The sequence below is a fragment of the Lepisosteus oculatus genome, chromosome 11, assembly GCF_040954835.1.
Source record: "Lepisosteus oculatus isolate fLepOcu1 chromosome 11, fLepOcu1.hap2, whole genome shotgun sequence".
In the NCBI taxonomy this organism is placed as follows: domain Eukaryota; kingdom Metazoa; phylum Chordata; class Actinopteri; order Semionotiformes; family Lepisosteidae; genus Lepisosteus; species Lepisosteus oculatus.
In genome coordinates, this window is record NC_090706.1 from 8374914 (window position 1) to 8397976 (window position 23063).

At 39.2% G+C, this 23063-nt stretch overlaps 1 protein-coding gene and 1 long non-coding RNA gene across 8 annotated transcripts; one reads left to right on the forward strand and one right to left on the reverse strand.

Moving 5' to 3' along the window:
• The first annotated feature begins 62 nt into the window (after nucleotides 1-62).
• Nucleotides 63-17401, forward strand: LOC107077538 (uncharacterized). Of its 3 annotated transcripts, XR_011191044.1 has the most exons (7): nucleotides 70-144; nucleotides 1342-1444; nucleotides 1880-2062; nucleotides 3861-3971; nucleotides 6044-6154; nucleotides 14415-14521; nucleotides 17012-17401. It is a non-coding gene; the product is annotated as an uncharacterized lncRNA (long non-coding RNA). The 3 variants fall into 3 exon arrangements; XR_011191043.1 differs by lacking the exon at nucleotides 1342-1444 and having other exon boundaries at nucleotides 63-144; nucleotides 3861-3994; XR_001478566.2 differs by lacking the exon at nucleotides 1342-1444 and having other exon boundaries at nucleotides 63-144.
• LOC107077537 (B-cell receptor CD22-like) lies at nucleotides 138-11724 on the reverse strand. Of its 5 annotated transcripts, none has more exons than XM_015348849.2 (6): nucleotides 11462-11724; nucleotides 9644-9934; nucleotides 6471-6764; nucleotides 5983-6120; nucleotides 3234-3276; nucleotides 138-643 (listed from the first exon to the last, which is right to left on the reverse strand). In XM_015348849.2, the coding sequence occupies exons 1-6, from the start codon at nucleotides 11511-11513 to the stop codon at nucleotides 535-537; spliced, it is 927 nt and encodes a 308-aa protein (XP_015204335.1). In that variant the 5' UTR covers nucleotides 11514-11724; the 3' UTR covers nucleotides 138-534. The 5 variants fall into 5 exon arrangements, with proteins under 5 accessions (XP_015204335.1, XP_015204334.1, XP_015204337.1 ...); XM_015348848.2 differs by having other exon boundaries at nucleotides 9644-9937; XM_015348850.2 differs by lacking the exon at nucleotides 138-643 and adding an exon at nucleotides 1804-2570 and having other exon boundaries at nucleotides 9644-9937.
• Nucleotides 17402-23063: the final 5662 nt, after the last annotated feature.

A 23063-nucleotide genomic window follows, 5' to 3' on the forward strand; every position in this document is an offset into this window, starting at 1 on the left:
TTTTTGAATCATGATACTCCAGTTTTCTGCCTCTTTGCTGTACAGCATATTGCTAAATTAGACAGATAATGTACTTTCCCTTAGTCTAAGAACAGACCAGCCTTCTGACAGTAAGGGTATTGCAGACAGGAGACCACACATGGGGTAAGCTATTTGTAGATTTTCATTGTTTTATTTCTGTAGGATTCATTTCTTTGTTTAGGACTACTAGTAATTGGTGTGTTTTCAGCTGTAATGGTTACTGATGGCCTGTGTAGTTCATGCAATTACTTTAATTACCTTAATGAAGTGGTGTGTCCAAGTGCTACATGCTGTAAGGGGTTAATCAATTATTTACTGGCGTTCTCATGCTGGAGTGTTGTCTTGACTCGTTAGATGATGTGCCAGCAATTGCATGGGACTCTCCTGCTTTTGCGTTTGCACACCTGAAGGATCAATATTCTCCCATTTTTGCCGTCTGGATCTTTAGATTCTTACATCTGGATCTCCCCTGACAACTTCACCACCCAGGCAGTCCCCTCTTTTGCCTAGATCCTACACTGCTGCTCTCATATCTTTGGAGAGGATAGTGCCTGAACTGTAGCTACTTCTCATCTTGGTTGCTGTCTGTCTTGTCCTCTTTTTCCTCTCTTGTTGCCACCACCTTCTATCAGGGAAAAACAGAGTTTCAGAGTAAATTACTCTTGCTCATTTTCTCTATGAACAGATTATGCTCTTTCTTCCATCCCCTCTCCCTACCCAGCAATCTTTCCAGTGTTCACCTTTCCACATGCCTGTTCATCGGGGGGGCTCATTCCCACTCTCTCCTTCTCCCCACTGCTCCTCCCCTTCCACTCTCTCTGTCTCTCCTCCGGAATATTTCACTCTACCCCCTCCTTCCCTCTCTCAGTTTCACGTCTTATTCTTCTACCAGCTCCCTTCACTCTCCCTCCTCCTGCACCTTTGTTCTCTCTCAGATTCCACCTAAGGACACTTTTTTCTCTTACTCTTTCCCCTTAATATTAGCTCCCATTCATTTTCATAAAAAAGATGATTTTATCATAAATCCATGCATTTATAAAGCACCTTCAATTCCATAGAAGATCAATTTCAATAACCACTGAATTACACCCACCTGGGAGACACATGGCAGCTGGTATATACCAGCAGTCCCACTACAATGTAGATCAGATCATTCTAATTAAAATCCATTCCCTTAATTAACAGTGACTGCATGTTCTTGAAGCACACCATGAACCCGAAAGGTCATCCTTGTAAGATGCATATACAGTATATTGTACGTGTCTGTATGTGCTTCATAATGGAACGAATCATATGTTGTTACTGTATTTGTCTTTGCAGCTCATTTCCAGATCTTGCATCATTCAGAGCCATTTGTACTACTGAATGTGCTGGACAGATGGGACCAAAATATGCACAGAAAGAGAAAAGAGGATTATTTAAGGTTAAGCAACTAGACTAGATCAGGATTGCTGTGAGAAAGAGTATATTTTGATCTCTGCATTGGTCCACCCAAGTCCTTTTCTGCAGTTCAGACATCAAGTAACATAAACAGCGAACCTGATTAAAGCAAAGTTTAATCAAATTCTAGATGAACATAAAGCTTTCGATGAAGAAGTTTCTGAAATAACCACTTGCCTGTCGAACAATTATATATATTGCATTTTTCCATTACAATCTGTTTTTTATGCTTTTGAAGTAAACTGTGTTATATAAATGCGTGTTACTATAATGCTTTAGTTTAGCATAATAACTCTTCTGTAACTCTGTAAATAACACTAAATCAAATACCAAACAACCATATTATCCTTTAAATGACCTTTACTGTGATATTTGTCCTGAAAAATATGTTTACTGCATACCTACACATCTGTTACAGTGTACAGCCAGCTGGCAGGAATGAAGAGAGTTTTGAGGAAGCATGATTGTGCAAATTGGAGAAGTAAAGAAGGAAGTGTGATCACTTAATTTGTCCCAAGAGACAAAACTAAAAGAGCCAGCACTCCAAAACTTGCTGTTGTGTCATTCTGAATGAGTGATTTGTACATGGAAAATGTACCGTGTGAGTATTTTGCTTAACATGTTGATTTGCTTCTTTAAACATATTCAGCAAGAGATGAAACTAAAACAATAGAATAGCTTGGTATACAGGCCCTGATCGGAAGTACTGAAGAGACAGATCCTAAGCTAATAACTTTTGCATTCCTGTGTAAATTGTAGTGAAGATGCTTCAAATGCAGGAAAAGAAAAGGCCTCATCTGATATGGATATGAAATGATAAATTGCCATAGTCTACGAAATTATTATGTCTTTGAAAGGTGTCTTTGTGGTAATTTCAAACAAGTGCACCAGAGTAAGCTGTAATGCAGAGTTAAAAAACTACATTTCAATTAATACAACAGGTGCTGCGTAGATTGTGAGTTTAGTAGTGTTTTCAGGTCTTCTTCACATAAAGGTGTCATAACTGTTTTCCTCCCATGTTCTGTCGGATGTCAGGTCATGATAGAAGTTCTCCAGATGCTTTGTAGTTCATGTAGATCACGTCATTGGGTGTGTCCAGCTGTTTTTTACTGAAGGAGAGGCGAAGACTCAGTTGGACCTTCAGGGGTGGAATGTTCAATGCAGAGCTTTGATTCAACCAACATTTTATTGCTATATTGATCCAGATAATCCTTGATTTGAGAATTGAGGAGGTGTCCAGAGCATTTGAGTGGATTGGAAGGAAAATAATTTAGGCTTGCCCTGCTTTAGAAGCACACTGAAGAATGTGACAATATAAAAAAACCTGACTTACAAAAACACATCTATATACTGTATATATATTTTTTCCTGCAGATAAAATGTAGTACAGGTGGGGTATTTTAAAATCAAAGAGAGCATTGAACAGATCTTCAAATTCCATTAGATCAGATAGGTTCCTTTGAAAGCATTTCTTACCAATAGTTCATGTGGGCAGCTGTGTCAGCATGTGTAGGTTGCAAAGGAACAAGTAATAGGTTCATTCCATGCTGAAAAGAGAAGAAAGAAGGAAAACACAATGTTGTGGCCGTGGAGCCTTCTTCAGGTGTGTGGACACAACGCTCCAAGGCCACAACATTGTGTTTTCCTTCTTTCTTCTCTTTTCAGTATGGAATAAACCTACTACTTGTTTCTTACCAATAGTCTATCAACTACAATATAAAAAAGAAAGAAGGTAGAAATATTAAGTAAATACTTACAAAGTAAATACTTACCACTTTGGAGCTTTTGCTGGCTCAGGAAAAGGCATCTTGATACCTGAATACATTTAAAAAGATATGCATGAAGAATGAATAAAATCAGTAACACACTGCACCTGCATCTAATAGAATCTGAAGAGAATTTAGATATAGTTTAATTTAGATATAATTTAAAATAGTTTAACAGCAAAAGGAAATGGAAGATGAAAGCTGTGTATTATAATAAAAAACCACAACTAACATAGCAACATCTCAACATTACTTAAATAGCTGAAGAGCCAGTATGTATTCCCCAGTAGAGATGGTTGTTTCTCAACAGTGGAATCAAAACTTGCAATTCAATAGCTTACAATGGCTGTGACAGGCTTTTTGACAGTTCCTCATCAGTGTTATTAATCTTCATTAGCTGTGGCCCATGCTATCATAGGCAAGAGAGAATTTGGCTTTGTAGCCACAAAGTTTATTAGCATTGCAAAAAGAAAGGAAGATGATTATATTCCAAGCTCTTAGAACATTTAAATATTTACAGTTAAAATCTACAGGCATTAAAAACTGCTTTAGGGCTCAATGTCTTCCTCAGATAGCTGCAGAGAAATCTTGGAAGGTGTATATTAGGCTTGTCATATGTCTGTTATGTTATAGTGTCTTCAGTTTTGGAGCCTCCAGTCTCTGGATGAATACATGACAAGGATTTGTGGCATGCCCTAACAGTTCTGTGCCTGTGCCACTATTGAGGAGAAGCGTAGGCAACAGGTTGGTCTATCCCAGCGGTCTGTGTGAGTTTTGTATACTTCGTTGTCCAGACTATTTAATTTATTTTCAATTTTAAGATGTTCAAGGCACAGTGTACAGTTTAGATTAAATACAGTTGTTCCATGGTCACTTAGTACATCAGCAAAAAAATCTATTACTCCAGCCCACCCTCTACTGTTATGGGTAGTGTTGTTTTTCAACAAGGTCTGGAGTATGATAACCCTAGTGCAATTCAAACTCGATGTGATCCTGTATCAACTATTAAGTATATGTTGCTTAATTTCTGGCTATCTTCACTGCTTCAAGGATGCTTCACTCATTCTACTAATTAATCTACTCTACTCTCTACTCTCTACTCATTCTTGACTTGGGAAAGTGTAGCAACTCAGTTGTTCTCCGTGTCTGTAATTAATGTTAAATGTTAATCCCTTATGTTTACCCAACTAAGAAGAATTCCACAAAAAGCAATGATAGCAGTTGATTACAATAACCCCAACAATTCAACAATGGTATATCAAGAGTTAATCCTATTTTTGGATTACTGCAAGCAGAAAGCCTCCTATTTATACTCTTCTTCTGTTGCAAGAGTAGAAAAATTGCCACTGCTTCAAGAAATAATAACCACTTTCCCCCAATGTATCAAGAAGATGTTGAAGAAGGAAACTGGGACTGATACAACTTCCTCTAACAGTGAAGTGCAGAGGATTAATAATGCTTATGAAATGAACATTACCATATACAGGAATTTGACAAAAGTCCAGATTACTACTGTATAAATGGCTTTGCACTTACAGTCTTAGACGCAATGGAGCCAATAAGCACCAATGTTATCCACCAGCCTATTAGTTTAAGTTGTTTGCTAAAATTGATTTATCTGACACTTACACTCCTTTCAGTTTTATTGATCAGTAGTTTCTCCCTGTGTTTGTTCAAATTTCAAGTGAATTCATTTAAGACACATCTGTCAATGCTTATTTATACAAATGCATTTATTTAAATGATGGCAAAACCACACATTTTGCTTTAGTTTTTTTGCCTGGGCTATGAAACATGTCCTCTTCTTTTTAAGATGAGCTATCTCAGTGTACAGCATTTGACAAAACATTAACTTAAGTGTTTTTAAGATATGCATCCTTAACTGAAACTAGTAGGATATGGAAGCATAACATGATACGTTTCATATTATGACTGACTTAAAAATCTTAATATTATATATTTTTGAATGGCGATGAGTACAGGGAGACTTGATTTAAGCATTCAAATTCCTAAAAGGCATTGTCAAATTGAACTCAATGGACTTCTGCAGAAGTAACTTAATTTTTAAGGGCATTTAAAACTGTAAACAGGAGGCACTTTTTAACACAAAGGACAGTGCACCTCTTAAACAAGCCATGTTGTTAAAGTCAATACCCTTTTTCCAGAATTGGTTTGGGGAGATCAATGAGGTAGATGTGCTGAATGGAGTAGTCTTATGTGTAACCTTTCTTAAGTTCTTACAATTCGAAAGAAAGGATTCATTCAAAGGTAGCCTCTTTGAGTAAAATTAATGAGATGAACATGAAGAATGAAAATTTGAGTGGAATAAATACAAATAAGTAACTGATTTGAAACCTGAACAATTTTCAAACCTGTGAGTTTTCAGTGCGGTCAATTCGAACTTCATCCCTACTCCAATTGACACCTACTCTCCTATAAAGTGCGGTGAGTCCAGAACATACACGTTGGTGAAATGTGTGGCATGTTCCACCCATGCTGGAACCAGGATTACAAGAGTGAGGTTATCTGAAGGGTTTTATGTCATCATCCATAAAAGAACTTTAGAAATCTTCTAGTTAAGGCTAAGAAAATATTAAGGTTAAATCTTAAATTGATTACCAAGTTTGGAGTAAAAATCTGCCACTTTACCCTCCAGAAACTGAGTTTAACACACCAGGTATAAAGAGGAATAATTGGTAATTTAACAGAAGGATAAAAAAGTCAAGTAGGGCATGGAAATAGCAACCACGTTCACCTTTTTGTTTCACATTGCTGGCTGGTGTGTTCACTGTTGCTTGCCTCTGCTGTCTCCACAGCCAGAAAACCACCGGTACAAAGAACAGCAAGGACAGCAGCACCAGAATGACTGCTGCTAAAGCCAGTATCATCTCCGCTGTTGGAAGAACCAGGGAATTCAAGAGAACTCCGTGAGTGTAGGTCAGGCCCTAGGCAAACATGTGGAATGCTATGAACAGTACAGACCTGGCTCTTTGGAATTCTTTCCAAAACTAAATAAAGGGAAATTGTGGCCCTGAGAGAACAGTATCCTGGTGTCCTGACTAAATTCTCAACTCTGGGCTTGTGCAATGAGCTTCCCTAAAGCTCCTATATTTGTTCCTTTGCACTGTAAGAGGACAAGGCTAAAAGCCCACCCAGACTTATTTCTTACACCAACTGCTTTGACACTTAAAAGATTAAATTTAAAGTTCAGAACTTAAACACAGAAGGTATTGTTTACAGTACCTGGTTTAGGGATGATGTGTATTGTTTTATTGCCACTGTATTCGTCTTGAATGATTGTCAGCACTGTACTGTTTGCACGGCAGTAGTACACACCACTCTCCTCCACTCTGTAGAGGCTCAGTTCCTTCCCAAGGCCCACCATGCTAGACCCTTCCTCAGTACTTTTGTACCAGCTCCAGGTGATGATGGGCGGCCATGTGGTGGCCTGGCATGTCAGAGTGATGGTGTAGCCTTCAAACACAAAGAGGTCGCTGGGGTGGGCCACCACAGAGAGGAAAGAGATCTTTTCTAAGACTGAGAGAGAAAAAGGGAAAGTACAGTCTGTGTGTGAAAAAGTGGTGTCACCAAGGCAGAAGGAAGTTAGGGTTTAAAAGACAGAAGCGCCATTCTGTAACCACTCTATATGTAACCAGTCTATATTCAAACAGTCTATATTCTCCACATGACATTCAATGAAGAAAAAGTAACAAGTATTGAAGTATTTGCACTGTAAGAGGACAAGGCTAAAAGCCCATCCAGACTTATTTCTTACACCAACTGCTTTGACACTTAAAAGATTAAATTTAAAGTTCAGAACTTAAACACAGAAGGTATTGTTTACAGTACCTGGTTTAGGGATGATGTGTATTGTTTTATTGCCACTGTATTCGTCTTGAATGATTGTCAGCACAATAAGTATTGAATACTCTCTTTGTGTGTGTCGCAATCTTTTAAGTCATTGTAACATTAGTTGCATCTTTATTGCTTGATATTCACTTTATTACATGATGTTGATTCTACAGTTAAGCCATCTTGGATAAAGTTGTTAACTGTATAAATCTATAATAAGCACTGTGCAGTAATTCATAAAGTACTTTCACAGGGGTGCATAAACAGTCAGTGTGGCAACTGTTGATGGCACAGCTGGAAAAGGGATATAAACATTCCTAAAGGAAGCCACAGTACAAAACAATGTACAGTATGCAAAATAACGGAGAAAATAATTTCCTTAGGTTATTTTTAATCAGGCACCTACTGTGCATAACTGAAACATGAAATAGCTGTTTTGCTATAGGTCTCTGAAAAATATTTTTTCAACTGACTTCATAATTTATTTTTCAGCAGTTGAGTCCAACTCTAATAAGTGCCATATAGGGACAAAATGTATTAGAGATTATTTGGTGTAACGTGGGTAGCTGAGGCAATGGCAGCCTGACTGCTCTCTCCCTCACTTTCATAGGGAATGAGCCAGGGAGCTGCTACAAGAGTGTAGATGGGGTGGTGGGAGGGGTGCAAAAGAGATGCGCAAGAGGACGTTCATGAAATGATATACTGTATATATAGCAGAGAACATAAGGTAACAAACACGAGGAGGCTATATGTTCTATATTAGTAGGTAATTGGTCATAGGATCTCATTGGATTCAGCAACATGGCTGGATAGATTGTTCCAGATTTACATCATGCTAAAAGTGACTGAGTGTAGAAATGGGCTCCTGGGCCTGTATAAAACATTTGTTAGGGTTCAAAATATCCCAGTTCCTTTTAATCACCTGCTCTCACATGGGGTATACTATAAATATGACACTTTGCTCAAGTTACTCCTCACCAACCCTACCACCATCACCAAAAACAGAAGCTCTTGGGCTCATTTTATGGGTGAGGTTCTGACAGCTTTATCCTTATGGCTAAGCTGTTTAATCATGATTATTGCATCTTTGGGGGCAATAAAGCATACCTAAAAATAGGAACTTAAACAATTTGCTATTTCAAATTCTGTTGCTAAAAGAGGAAGGATAGGCTTGGTGAGAAACTGATACACAAATTGCTGAGACTGCCTTTTCAGAATATTTCCTTGCAAATCAATTAAGAAAAACATGCACAGCAAAGAGCAAAGAAGCACTGACCTTTTGTCTTTCACCACAACAATATGATTACTGTTCAGCAGATGTCTCGTTATCAATATTGATCCCTTCATATACCGTACCCTGTCCACGTACAGTTCGTTTTTTATTTTTCCCACAGGTTCTTAATCCATTAAAAGTAGGACTAGGCCACAGCCTTCATATTATTTAATTCATTATTGTATTACACCAGAGAATAAGCTGAAGTGACCCAGTTGAGAATACTGCAGTTTGTGATTGTTTGGTTATTCCACAGCAGTGTACAGTATATCTTTTAACCAGACCTTACTACAATTTGTTCTTCTTTCTAATAGAAGTTAATTCCACTGTCTGTATATGAAGCTGTGTAGTTGAAAGAGGCTTTTTAAGCATACTTGGTATTTGAGAGATCTGATCTGTTATTATTTTTGACCATTTTTATGTGGTATTGTGATTTAATTTTTTCTAGCACAGCACTTGAAGCATTGAACTTCCAGCCTGTAGTGGGATTTACCATTGTCTTAATTTCTGGTAGTTACATGGTCATTCCTTTCCTAATGGGAACTTCATCCTTGCATCCATTTCCTAACTGGTTTATCCAATACAGGGTAATGGCGGTGACTTTTCCAACAAGCAAGGGGCACAAGACAAGATACACCCTGGACAGGATGACAGTTTATCACATGGCACACGCAGACGCAAACACAAACACACACTGGCCATGGCCAATTTTTCCGGAATCCAATTAACTTCAGCGTGTCTTTGGACCATGGGAGGAAACCAGAGCACCTGTAGGTATCCCACGCAAACACACAGAGATTATACAAACTCCACACAGAGAGCACCCCAGGAACTGAATCCAGGACTCTGAAGCTGCGAAACAGCAATACAAACCACTGTGCCACCCTGGAGATACAGTTTGTCTTCCTAGATAAAGGTGTGTGTTAAGACAATCGTTACAAAAAATGAAGGGAGGGCAAATTAAAAAGCTTAATAAACATTGGTGAAGTGCCATGAATGCATTTTTAGCATACATTAAAGGTGTACCAGACAAGAATGTGCATCACTTCAGTGAGTAAATTCAGTAAAAGCAAATCTTTGAAAAAATATTCACTTCACAACAAAAATATTTCTAGAGGAAGAAAAGCCAATGTATTGTTCTGGAAGAAAAGCTCTTAATGGCTATTATTAATACAGGTATTGTGGCATGTTATTAATTTGACACTTGAGAGTCTCGTTAACAGCTATTGTTATTGTCGACATCTAAGACTGATACTAAAAATGCCGAGGAAACATTAAGTACAGTACATACCCTGGAGATCTACGTTAGTGGTCAAGTTGGATTGATTTCCATTGGGATTGAAGGCTATGCATTTGTAGTCTCCAGAATCTTCTAGCTTGGCAGAGTTCATAACTAGGGTTGCTCCCAAACTGACTGTTTTGTATGTGTCTGAAGATCGCGCCAAGTGGTACCAAACGAAGTTTAGGCTAGACTGAAGCTGACAGCTCATCTCGACGTTTTTACCAACCAACACAACCAGCTTTTCAGGGTTGAATCTCAGTTCGCGAGAGGATGGAAGGGATTCAGGGGGGAAACTAGCACCTGCTGAAAGACAGAATGGTGTTAACAAGGATCTGCTGACACAAACAGAACCCAAAGAGGTTGAAGCGTTTTCCTTGGGTTTTTCTAAAACTAAGTGGGGGAAACTGCAGGATAAGAGAAAGGAAAATATGCAGTATTACATTTTGTCATATAGCAAAACAATTAGCCATTAATTCACCATAGAATGTGAACATTAAACACAATCTGTACTGTTTGCATTTTTTTGTGCTGTAGGATCTTTTCTGTACAATTTACATAGTTTGTTGATTGTTAATACAGAGGCTCTGCTTCTGGTAGTACTGATACTGATAAGTGTCAATTGTGGGAAAATTGGCTAATTGCATGTTCACAGCTGTGGAGAATCAAGTGAGCTGTCTTTTGTTTCAAATAAAAATAGACCCTGAAGCAGTGTTGGATCACACACAGTGCTTTTCTTAATCCATATAAACACCCTATATAACTTCCACCTTGAAAATATCCAATAACACTGTGATATTCAGTTTGTTCAGTGGGTGGAGCATTCTAGAAGATTCCCAACAGCCAAACAACATCAATGGAAATTGCAACAAAATCCAGTTCCTCCTTCAAAATTGAGATTGAGGTACAGCACATGAGTTTTTTACATTATAGCAGCAAAAGAACAGTTAAAAGGTTACATCAAATGTTTCAGATGTACTGTGATAATAATGGTAAGGTTTTAAATAACAAAGAAAAAGTCTGATATACTGTAGTGTTTATCAAGGAAGGACCATGCAACAAGTCTCAGGCCATAAAAAGTGGTCAAACCAAACCATGTAATTATAGTCCATAATTATTTTAATTACAAGAAAGTCTTAACTATCATTTCCATAACGTGGAGAATCATGTCTATCGTATTAGGATCTATGAAATTAATTCAATGTAAAAAGCATGTTTAGCTTGAAAGTGTTAGAGTAAGCAAGCAGCACGGATACAAATAAGATGGGGATACTGCATGTAGATATTCTTATGGCTTTTGATAAATGTCCTTACATGTCGCCAGATTGAGAACTTGTTAAAGGATCTAAAACAGAACAGGTAAGGGGTAAGAAGAAAAATCTGTTTCTCTCAGTAAAAGGCTAGATGAGGTCCTTTCAACATTTAGATATTAATATCCAATCTGGCTAGGAGGGACAAAGGATATTCTCTCATTTACGACATTTCTTATGTTATTAACAGCTGAAGACAATCCTCAGATCAATACATTCCTAGCTACCAAACAGACAAAATGCTGCTGCTACTGTAATAGGATTTATGCTCCGGTCACAACTTTCTTCCCTCCTCTCTTTTCTTGGAGAGGGTTTGAAATCTGAAGAGCAATTAGATATACCAAATAGCCCAAATATAAAACAAGCAGAACAAAGTCTTTGGCCGTGTATGTAACTTCTATTCTTGCAGCTGTTGTAAACATGATTATTTGCTTAATTATTGGCCTTGAGGACTAGACTTCTAAAAATAGAGTAGAGAATATCCCTTAAATTGAAAGTTGAGTTGAGCTGAAAACCTTACCTGCCTTTGCAGAGAGCCAGAAAGCAATCAGCTGTGTAGCTATGGGCAGCATTGTCCAGTTTAAAGTTACGGGTACTGACTTCACCTAGGAAGTCAATTCTTTTCATATTGCTAGTTTCTGGGGGAAGTGCAAAATAGGAACATGCAGGTAAATTACAAGAACCTTTAGTTTCCAATAGGAACTTTTAACCTGGTCAGAGGTTAACCAGAGGCAGTCACGCGTTAAATCATTTGTATGTTATTCCTTAGAGAACTAATAGAGGTTTCATCAGAATGTGGGGCTCAGACTCTAGAAAAAATGAGAAACATCATTAAAGATTAGGCCATATTAATAAGTTAAGATAAAGGCTACAGTTTCTTGTTCTGCACAGGTCCAGGTGCTATCAAATATCACACAGCTCATAAAATAAATATGTATTCAATACGAGTAATAATATTTCAGTTTCTGAAGTGTCAGTTTCATATGAACCCAGGTATGTAAGAAGGCTCAAGATGAGACGTATGGGCACTGAGCATATCACAAATGATTTAGCCTTCCCATAACTTTCAGTCGGATTTCAACATGAGCTTCTGATCAACACTTTTTAAACTATCACCATTTTGCCAGTGTTAATTATTCTCTATGCCCCTGTCAGCTTCTTTTGATTTTTCTTCATGCACAAAATGTGACATCTCCAGGCGAAAAGATAACCATGATGCAATAACTTCCAGCATCGTGATTAATTATACACTGGAAATCAACTCTCTATGGCAAAGGATATTAGGAGTGAACGACTCTAAAGTACATGCTATGCTCCCCTGATAACTATTTTGGCGTGCAACCACACTCTTTTCCCACTCCCCATTTCTCTCCTCATTATGTTGGGTGGATCAAGAGATGTAGCACCATGCTCCTGTTGGCAACTAAATGCAGGACTTGGTGTTCCATCCGTCATCTGATCATGAGGTGTCAACATGTCCTCCCAGTCTCTATAGTGCTCACTGCTCACTCTTCGTCGGGGACGTGCAAAAGGAGGGGATACAGAGTGAATACTTGCCAGCTGTGTATTCTGCATACCATCCGTCCATCAGAAACGTGACCTAGCGAGGACCTTGCTGCTTGATGCTTGGGCTTTCAAGCGGAGGCACAGGAGCTGAACAGTTTCACCGGGCAGAGAACATCTATCTGAAAGACATGAAGCTGCAAACCTGCTGGTTGGAGGGGTGCCAAGCTGGCAGGACGTATTCTATAGCCTCTCGCTTTTAATCAAGTCATAAACGGGTAATTACTTTTGTCTTAAACTACATCGTCCTATAAATTTTAAAATATGTTTATCCGATGGTAGCTTCTGAGCCAGGCCACCCCCAGCACCCATTCTGCTCAGTGCTTGCGACATCTGGGATGTCCTCCCACCACCCCCCTCCTGTCCCCCCACTAACATGCACACGCACACAAACTCAGGTTACACCCCATTTATTTGCATATTATATCACTTTTGTCTGTGCATGTTCATGCATTCTGAAGGGCAGTTTTCCATAATTTACCAATGGATATCAGAGTCTCTCTGTAAACAATCCTGTACAAAGTCTTGCCAATTACCATTTTTTTTTCGCTTTCTCCCTCTGACAGTTTCTTCGCTGTTCAGATTCAAAGTGATGCACAATAATCCCAGTTCTGTTTCAATTATACAATATTCATACATTCATTCCAAACTGAGCATCTCAGAGCCATCCACTGGCAATCTGGGATGTTATATGGAGACTTAACAATATTTTGATTTACTGTTTGGCACTGGGGGTATTTGCTGGATTGTTGAGGTCAAGATCAATGAGGTACTGTCCTGGTTCATAGCTAGAGCTTAACAAATTCTAATGAGAATTCAGTTGCTTTTATTTCTTCCTCTTATCTCATTCGAAGAGATCTTATCTCAGGGTCACAGCTATGGAGTAGCTAGCAAGTGCTGGTGAGAGTATCTAGGGGAAACTTAATTTTCGACAGCTTCTAAAGCACGATGACGCTATTTGGCAAAACGACCAGCACTTAGAATTAGCTGCATGTAAGGGTAAGCAGGATGGCAGGGAAACTTGAAGGCAGGTGACCCTGTCCTTGTGTCATTGTTGACAACACAAAGAGCTCTTTAGCTGACAGTTTAATGAAAACCTTATGGGGTCAAAGTCACCCAGACTTATCAGAGTTTTAGAGATGGCAAACCCATGGCACTATTCCTATGTTTTTGGAAAAAAAACCCCACAAAACTATTAAAACTCCCACTGCAACTGGGAGAGCTGCTGTATGTCTTTACTGATCACTGTAGTCTTGCCAGTTTGACTTTTAATGTCCTCCAAACTCTGAAATGAAAGCCGAGAAGAAGGTGTCAGCCTCTTTCCTGATTAGGAACCTTGTCAGTTGCAGATGATAGCTGTGAGCATTAAGTGCACTCTGTTTGCTTATTCATTGAAAAATTAATGGCAGATTAATCTGTGCCTGTGCTGTGCAATGCTAATTAAAAAAGGACAGTGGGTGGTTGTTTCTAACCCATTTGTAAGGAGATTTTAGGTATTAGTAACCAGTCTTCACGTTCTTAACCCTTTCGTACATACAGTATCTATTTGAAAATAGCCCTGTCATTTCCTAAAAGTTTTATTTATTTTTTATTTTATATCCCTAACAAAGCAGTGGAAATAAATGACATAAGCAGTTATTTTGTTATAGTGGTGAGGCATAAATTCATTTAATATCAATGAAATTTCAAAACTTAACACCAGCAGTTAAGAGAGCTAGTGTCATACTCCTGTATACAAATCCCAGAGTGTATCTGTGGGCATGACGATTATTATCAAAGGTCACGCGTACATACTGTACAAGGGCCTTTTCATATATAATTTCATAGTACATACATTTATTGATTGTGATTTTGAGGTTTTTGTGCAAATATTTACATCACAGTTCTTTCTTATGTTTCCCTGTATCTAGCATAGCAACAATTTGAAGACGTCGAGCGGGATGCTCTGCTCTAGAAATGATGAATACCGTGATGTATGCAGTAGGATGGTGTCGGTTTCAGAAATGAAGGCCTATGGGTAATTATTTTTGATTGCTCTGCTGTTTTCTCTTTTGATAGAAGAAGTACCTGGCAATTACCATTTGGTCGCCATGGTTACCGGTGTTAATTCCCAGTTGTTCTGGTGCTGAAGTGACATTCCTGCTAATGTGCTGGTGACCCATTGTGTCATCCTGCTTTTTGTTTTAGTATCTCATACCTCACCCACTCAGTCTCCTCGTTCGAGCAAGGACGAAGCATTTGAGAGCAAGGGTGGGTTTTCCGAACAGTCTGTGACTCGTGCTTTAGGAAAGACTATAGCTTAATTTTGTAGCAGTTCTGGGCAATGCTGGTGTCATAATAAGTTCAAGACAGGTGAAATACTCAGGCGCTGGCTGTTCATACCTGTTCAACATTACAGCAGCTTGTGTAGCGTAGGTGGGTAATTTCGGTATTGGAGCCACAACGATTCATCAGGCTAGAGTTTTTTCCGGTTTACGGTAATGTTAGGTTAATAGAACCACACGACCCCCTTCCACTGCCTTCATACAGGTGGTTGGACTGGAACAACTGGGGTATTGTACCTCACTTGTGGTACAACAGCAGTGGCTGTAGCATGGACTACCCATCAGCCACAGCAGTGAGTTTTGTAGGCTACCTTAGGTCCCCAACAGCGCAAGGCTTCCGGAAGTGGATTAAATTTGCTTAACTGTCCTGTACAGATCTAAAGCTGACGATGATTTAAGGAGGCCTACAATTTGTACTGTTGGAGTATTGGGCTCGAGGAGCTGGGAGCCCAGTTTGAGTGTTTAATCCTGAAACTCCTGTATGTCCGTGCAACTGTGGTGTTAGGTCAAGCTTGATAAATTTTACTCTGTTCAATCTGTTGATGCTGCTTATTTTCCTTTCACAAGATCTTATGCCATTAGTTTGCAATTGCTCATGCATGTTACTTTCAGCAGCAGAGATCATAGGAGGCCATCAAACCTTCACAGCTGTCACTTTAATCTTGCAAGGTTTTCTTCAGACCTTCTGCAGCAGAAGGGATCTGCAGTTCCACCAGGGCCCTGGTGTTGACACAGGCTAGTGGTGATATGTTGCAGCAGATTATTCATTCCAGTTTAAGTCCTGTTAAGTACAGTAGGTGTTTATGTGCTGCATGCTTGGCAGTTGTTCACCCAAAGCAAACTGGTGAGAAACAAAGGCCTAAAATGTATTTTCTTTTCAAGAAATATTGGAAATCTCTTTTACTTGAATTGCATTTGTACTTTTATCGTCTCCCATAAAGGCACTGTAAATGTTTAAAAAGCTCTGTGGAGTATTTGTTTCCTTTACATTGATCACTTAAACTAAAATTTAGATTTCATATGTCATTGTGAATGCCAAGTTACCAAAAGAAACTTGAGTTCTAGGTAACTAATGGATCCAGCTCTTGCAAGGCTAAAATACAGAAGTGTCTTCTGTCCCTCAATTGAAGGCGATTTTCTCAACACTCCTCACCTCCTAAACACACAACACGCACTTTTCTCCACCTTGCGTCTGCTTGATTATTGACTTTCTGTCTATTTTAATAATGTCTCCATCCAATGCACTCAATTATTTAGCTCTAATCAACCCCAAGGAAAGGGATATCGGACAAAAAAAATCTCCTTACAAACAGCCACACCAAGAGAATGGAAAATCAACCCGTTTCCTTTACTCTACACCTTGGAGGAAAGAGAAGAGAAGAAAGCTTTAACCTTTTAAATCAGCTGTCACTTGCAGTATTGCTTTACTTTAATTACCTCTCGGATATCTGAGTGCTCTCTCATCCTGCCGGTGCAGGTCAGGGGAGCTGCGTGCAACAACATGTAAAATTTAGGTCACTTCTCAAAGCTTTGTTGCTTTTGGATAGGAGAAATGTAAAAGAAACTGCTTGGCTCCGATTAATGGTGCCTTGTGGAATTTGGGCCCTGCACACAGTAGGAAGTAACTGTGACACTCTGAGTATCAGGCAGGGCAACGTTGGGATTAAGTCTCTCTCTTGAGATATGTGCCTCTGGCAGTGAGGCAGAAGCACAAAGGAAGCTCCAGAGCTTTACTAACTTCTCTGGGACTGGATGCCCTTTCTGTTAATGGAGTACTTCTGCCCTGATTTTTTATTTTTTATTTTCCAAAATCAGTTCTTGTGAAGCACCATAGCTCTTGCTCAACCAGAAAATAAAACCTGGAATCCTCTTTTCTTATATTAAATGTGAAATGCAGCAATCTAGCAATATGTTATTGTGCTGATTGAGATTACCTTAATGGAGCACAAAACAACAACAGATGTTCTCAAAATGAGTAACTAGTCGCACTTAACCAACAGCTGTAGCTTACTAGTTCAAACGCACTGATGATGAGACATTTGGCTATCGACAATAAATGTTAGTGTGCATCTCTGCTGTCGGCCATCTGCTGCTGCAAACCAACCAGCAAAATTCTGCAGCAACTGTTGATATTCTTCTCGCACATGGAGACAGTGATTCATTGCAGTTATGTAACTTTTCAGCCCGAAGGATCCGAAAGGACTTCACTCCAAGGAAGAGACCCATTTCCTGAATGTCCTCCATGGAGATGCGTGGCAGCCATTCTGCACCAGAAGCGCTACTTCACAGCAGATCAGGTGAACATGAGCAGAAAATGTCTTGAACCGTTGAATTAAGGAGGAACTTCAAACAGCATATTAAAGCCCAGAGTGTGATTTCGACATGACACTAGGGATAACGCCCCTACTTTTCTAAATAGCAACATGTGGTCTTTAATGACAACGTGGTCAGAACCACAGATTAGTGTCGCTTCTTAAAGTACCATGTCACCACTCATCATATTGGAGAATCCTAGTCACAGGGCAGATTAGCACCTACTGGTCTCTCAACACCTCTTAATTTCATGTAATGCATTCCGGGCTGAGCCTGTAGCTGTTTTTAATATTAAGATAAAAATTAAAGTATGTATTTTTAATCAAGAGATTTCTTGTTATGAAATCATTTTTGGTGTTGTAAAGACTAGCACATTGGAATGCTTTCCATGTACAGTAAAGCAGATTACAAATAATTATATCAGCAACTTTTGTGAGTGTCCTTGTGCTAAGCAAGCTCAAATGAGAAAACTTCAGCAAAACTTGGATGCTTTTTTAAAAATAAAGCCTGAAGACAATTTGTGCCCATCACTGCGTTTACTACCAGCATGCTGTGAATTATTGAACCTGCACATTTATTTCAAGGTGATAGTTTTGCCTTTCCTGTGCTGGCTGTTTATCGTCTTTTAAATACCTCATGGTGTTAAAAAAAAGTAAAGGCTTATAATAGTTCACTCTTTCCTCTGCCTTAATGCAGACCAAGTAGACTGAGATGTTTAATAGATAGGACGTCTTCTGTTCTAACTAAACAACACAAGGTTAGCTTCAGAGTTGCCAACAAAGGAAAATTCATGCACATTCAACTATTAATTATGACCCTCAAGGGAGAGCGCTCTTTGTTGTGGCTGAGTTTAAAGCACTGCTGTAGGAAAATATGCATTAATAGTGCCTAATATTTGCCCTGTAATCCCCAGAGCTCGTCAGTGTCACCAGTTTTTCCACTAATATTAGTGCTTCCTGGACAAGGTGAAAACAATCCCAGAATCATTCTCCAAACATCTATGTCACTTTCTCTGAAATGTGGAAATTCTTTAAGTGGCCACCAGGGGGTCCTCTTTCCTAACATATTCAGGTTGAGCTCTGCTTTCACGGAAACAAAGCCTTCGGCAGCTGGATCAGATTTTTTTTTTCCCCGTTAAAACTGATTTCCAGGTGAAACGGTGTCACCCAGCACAGTAGCAGTGGACATGGTAGGGATCTGTGTGGACGGTGTTGCAAGTATTGCAAGTGAACTGCAAATGTTTGGCCTCCAGCTTGATGATGTGATGTCCAGCACACTTACAGTACCACACAACCATGGTGGCTATAACAAAAAATATCATCATGATTCTGAGAGCTCTGCTCATGCTGAGTTTTACAATAAAATGAGAAATCCTGTATTTTGCCACTGAGATGCTCTTCTATGTATAATGAAAACAGGTGTGGGTTTTAGGTGAACAGACTGTACACACCAGGATCCTTGGTTGAAAAATGCTGCACACACAGAGTGGACACTAATTCTGATACTGCCCATTCAATTTTGGTAGGCCTAACCTGCCATATCATAACCACTCCTCCAAAGACAGCTGTTAATGAGATGCCTTTGGGCTGCAGGGAGTGTTCAGGGAGGTTTATGTTGGGGATCTAGGCCGCCCTATGCCCCCAGGTTTGACAACAGTATTTGAACACTTCCTGCCTAACAAAGATGTCGCTGTGTCAATCTGCATTATCATCTTCACAGACATGAAAACCACTGTGGAGGTCACAATCAAGGCTGACAAGTGATACTTAGCTTTTTGATAAACAGATAATAGGCACTTGATATGTTTAGTATTTTTAGGAGAAAAGGGTATGAACCTCTTTCCAGAAAAATAAGGGACTGCAAAAATGTCTAATGTTTAACTATTATCCATTTTACAGTGATGGTGATGATTTCTATTTCATGTTTTGTTTTTGTATACTGTGTTTTGCCATTTTTTAAGAATCGCCTCTTGTCATGTCTCCTCTACCCTTACGCATACAAGTACAATAGGATTTGTTACGGCTGTTTTTAATTTTAATTTTCAGGTCCAGACAACGATACTATTTTTACTGTCTCGATTGCCAAGCTATAATTTCCATCCTCTCTGTGCTTGTCATTAAAACACCCCAAGTCTCTCGACACTCAATTCTGATTATTCACATTTGTCTGGAGAGGCACAGACTGTAGGCACACCAGCTTTAGAGTCATCTCATAAAATGTTGCAAAAGGATCAATAAGTCGTCTTGTGAGGCTCCTCCAGACCTGACCCTAGGAAAAGTGTGCTTCGTTTCAGGCTGCATCCTTGAATCAAACAGAATAAGATGCATAAACCTAGGTAAAAATAAAGTTTACGGATCCTAGTTTAGGAGGAACTGTGCCCAGACAGCAACGATTGTTACTCAGCGTTATCTCTTACCCTCCCGATCCCCTGACTGGTGTTGATTTAAGTGGAATCAACTTTTACCCTCGCCTCTCTGGGAGAGCCAGCAGTGTGTGGATGTTGTCTGTTATTATTTAGACACAGGGCCACTGGGGATGCAGGCAGGAGGACAGTATCGGCGCATTCATCAGCAGTTCCGTATTAATACTGTGCTGCCTGGGCCTCACAGTATCACCGGGAACAGATGTTAGGGGGCAGATACAATCCCTGGCAGAATAAAAACAAATTAGTAAAGCACTCCGAAATAACAGTGAGATTACAGCTGCCCTGTATCAGGGCTGTAAAGGATTTACAAGATGTAAATACTAGGGAATAATCTACCAAGATGGATGGTGGGGGCAGACAGCATCTGGAGGGAACTTTATCTGGATTCATGCTTTTCAGAATTGTATTTTTAATTTGGATCCCCCCCCCCACAGCCTTCCAGCTCAGCATTGTCTCAACTCTCTGCATGAAGTGAATGGGGAAGGAATGGAGGTGAAGCCTTTTCAAAAACATGTTGCAGCCTGGTTAAAGTAATAGAAATAATAATAGAAAAAATGTTGTAACCTGGTTAAAGTAAGATTCCCCTTCGGTCCATTTCAAACTGTTTTGTTTTTCCCCTTTAAATTGCAATAACAGCTGTACAAAGCGAATGGAGCCTGGTTTGTAATTTAGCTAAGAGTGAAGGGGAGTGCATGCAGCTAAAGTAGAGAATATGGTTTGAAATCGTTCTGGTAAAGATGAACATATTTAGTCCCCGTATATGGATTAATATAGTATTACAACAAAAGAAAGCAATCTTTGCTTATAATACAATACAATACAGCTGTAATGCCCTTTGCTAAAGCTGAATTAGTTCTGTAGCCAGATTTGCCTGTGTATCCTTCAGTGTAAAATTAAAAAGAGATCTGTCTTCAATGCACGGCTTTCAAGTCAAAATTCCACCTAAGTCGACGGAGACAGGTCTCAGTAAGCCTGCCCACGGTGCTGTCATAAGCTTTCTGCTTTGTTAATACCCTGGGCTCCTGAAGGAGTCAAGACTGGGGTTAGAAAAAGAAATTACAGAACTGTAGCTCATATCTGATCAGATGTTACAAAATATATATTTTGCTTTAGTTATATGAATTCTCTAGTTTTCTACCTATTAGTTACACTCCTCTCACATGCAGCTCAACAAATTGGCAGTGTGCGACTTGTTCAACCACAGTCCGTAGTCGCACAGGGAAGGTGCCCGAGGTCCAACCTTGAAATAATTGCAGCTGCCATTCAAGAGCATTTCTGTCCCTCCTCTTTCAATACAGTTTTGATCTTCTCGGTTGTCGTTTTCGGAGGCCCGTCCTAATGAATTTCTTATCTCTCGCATTTTAATGACTGCCGCTATTGTGGTTATTATTTTGAGTATTCTCCACAGGAAAAAAAAAAAGCAGGCAGGCGGAGTGTAGGGGGAGGAGGGAAAGAGACAGTGAAGTTTCTGAAGCCCAGAGCTGCTGCAAGCTAAATCGCGTGAGAGAGGGAGGGGGAGAGGCAGATGGGTCTGTTCCGCTCGGATTCTGTTTCTTGGAACAATTAATTTCCATGTGACCATTGGCTGGGCCTGCTATCCCACTTGCCAGCAGTCATAAGAACGTTCAACTTGGTTATGAACACAAGGCAATGGGCCCATACTTGATCCAAGGCCTTGTCCCACCTATCGTCTGTGTTAGACCCGTCTCTTGCTCAGAGGTTGCGTGCCTTTCTTTAATTTAATTTTCACCTTACATTTACACAAAAAGGACTGACTTCTATAGCCTTTTCCCTTTTATTCGGCAATAGATTGCCTGTATTTCTTTATTCAGCATTCTGTATTTTAGGATCTCATAAATATTTTTAGGGGAACAACGACGTTAGAGGATCTCATCTCAAAGTAACATCTGTCTTATGCAAGCTTCCATTAAGAATAAACCAAATATGAAAAAAAGGGATAAATAATCCTGCTACAAGCACTTTGAATATTTCCTTGACCAGTAATATGCAGCTTGAGGTTTCACAAATTAATTTCGAATTTGCCCAAGTCCACAGTGCAGTTAATTAAAATCAACCCCTTCACAGCCTAAGGATGATGGGAAGATGCAAACTTTCCCACTTAAGAACTGGAGAAAAAAATAGCTCAATGCATTAGAAGCAGTAATTTCATTTCCATAAATAGGCTTGGTATAGGCTCCACATTAAACTATTATCAGCTATTTTTTGTCATTTTGCCTTAGTAACGGAACACATGGCTGGTTCCATTTGCCAGCTGGTTGGGTAATATAGTGTACAGTATGTTAAAATTACATACAGGCAAATGACGAACCCACACAGTTTCCTGTTTAAAAAGGACTGTGTAAGACCGAATTGCACATACACAGGAAAATCAGTCTACTAACACGTATAGATCCATATTTTTACCAAGCAGGCTTCTGAAAACATGGACCATCTGCAAAATTATAATTTAAAAAATTAAAAATGGAGGTCAAAGTCTTGAGTTCAGATGTACGTTTGGATGATTTTATTCCCTTTAAACTAAGGTGGAACAAATCAGGAAAAAAAACTATTGATCTAGATGAAAAATTAGTGATCTTTCTTATTGATTGTTGTTCTGTTCCTTTAAACATAAAGAAGATATTTTCATTGAAATGCAATACCACATAGTAGGTACTGTACATACGGTGCATACACACATGCTCTGCTTATAGTATGAGCTTCAGAAGTACAGCTCAACAGGGCCTCTATTTGTTGTTGTGCATTCATTCATAAGTTAAGGTGGTTGCAAATATCTTTTTAATTCTTCTTTAAATCTCAGCGCATGGTATTTGACGGGTCACACAAACAAAAACTGCTGAATTGCTGAATCATTTTTCAAATACAGTTATGAAGGTACAGAGAACTACTTCACAAAATATTTTTCCTGTCCCACTGGATGCTTTCCAGTTCTATGTCACACAACCTATCATTCTAAAAAGATAATGTATTCCCAAAGCACTATACAATGCATTTAATGATCTTAGAATTGATTTTTACCATGCATCTACCTCAATCTACGTTTGTGCTCATATTGTCACAGCAACATCAAAACTGGCTATTCCCCCAATCTTTCTATTGTCTGTGCATGCACAAATATAATGATAGTTCAAGCAGGTAGCTGTGTCAGCATGAATAGGCTGCAAAGGAACAAGTAAAGGTTTATTCCATGCTGAAAAGTGTGTCACACACCTGAAGAAGGCTTCACAGACGAAACGTTGTTTCCTTCCTTCTCTTTTCACCATGGAATGAACCTTTACTTGTTCAGATATAATGATATAATATAATTGATAATCATATCAGATGTAATGTGTATTCAGTATCTGTCTTAACTGGCTTATTCTCATGCACCTCCTATTTCTCTGGAGATATCCCATCCATGTGAACACGAGTCTCATGACTAAGACCTGTAAAGATTCATTAATTCTAAACCATGAAAAATCCCACCTACCCTGACTAAT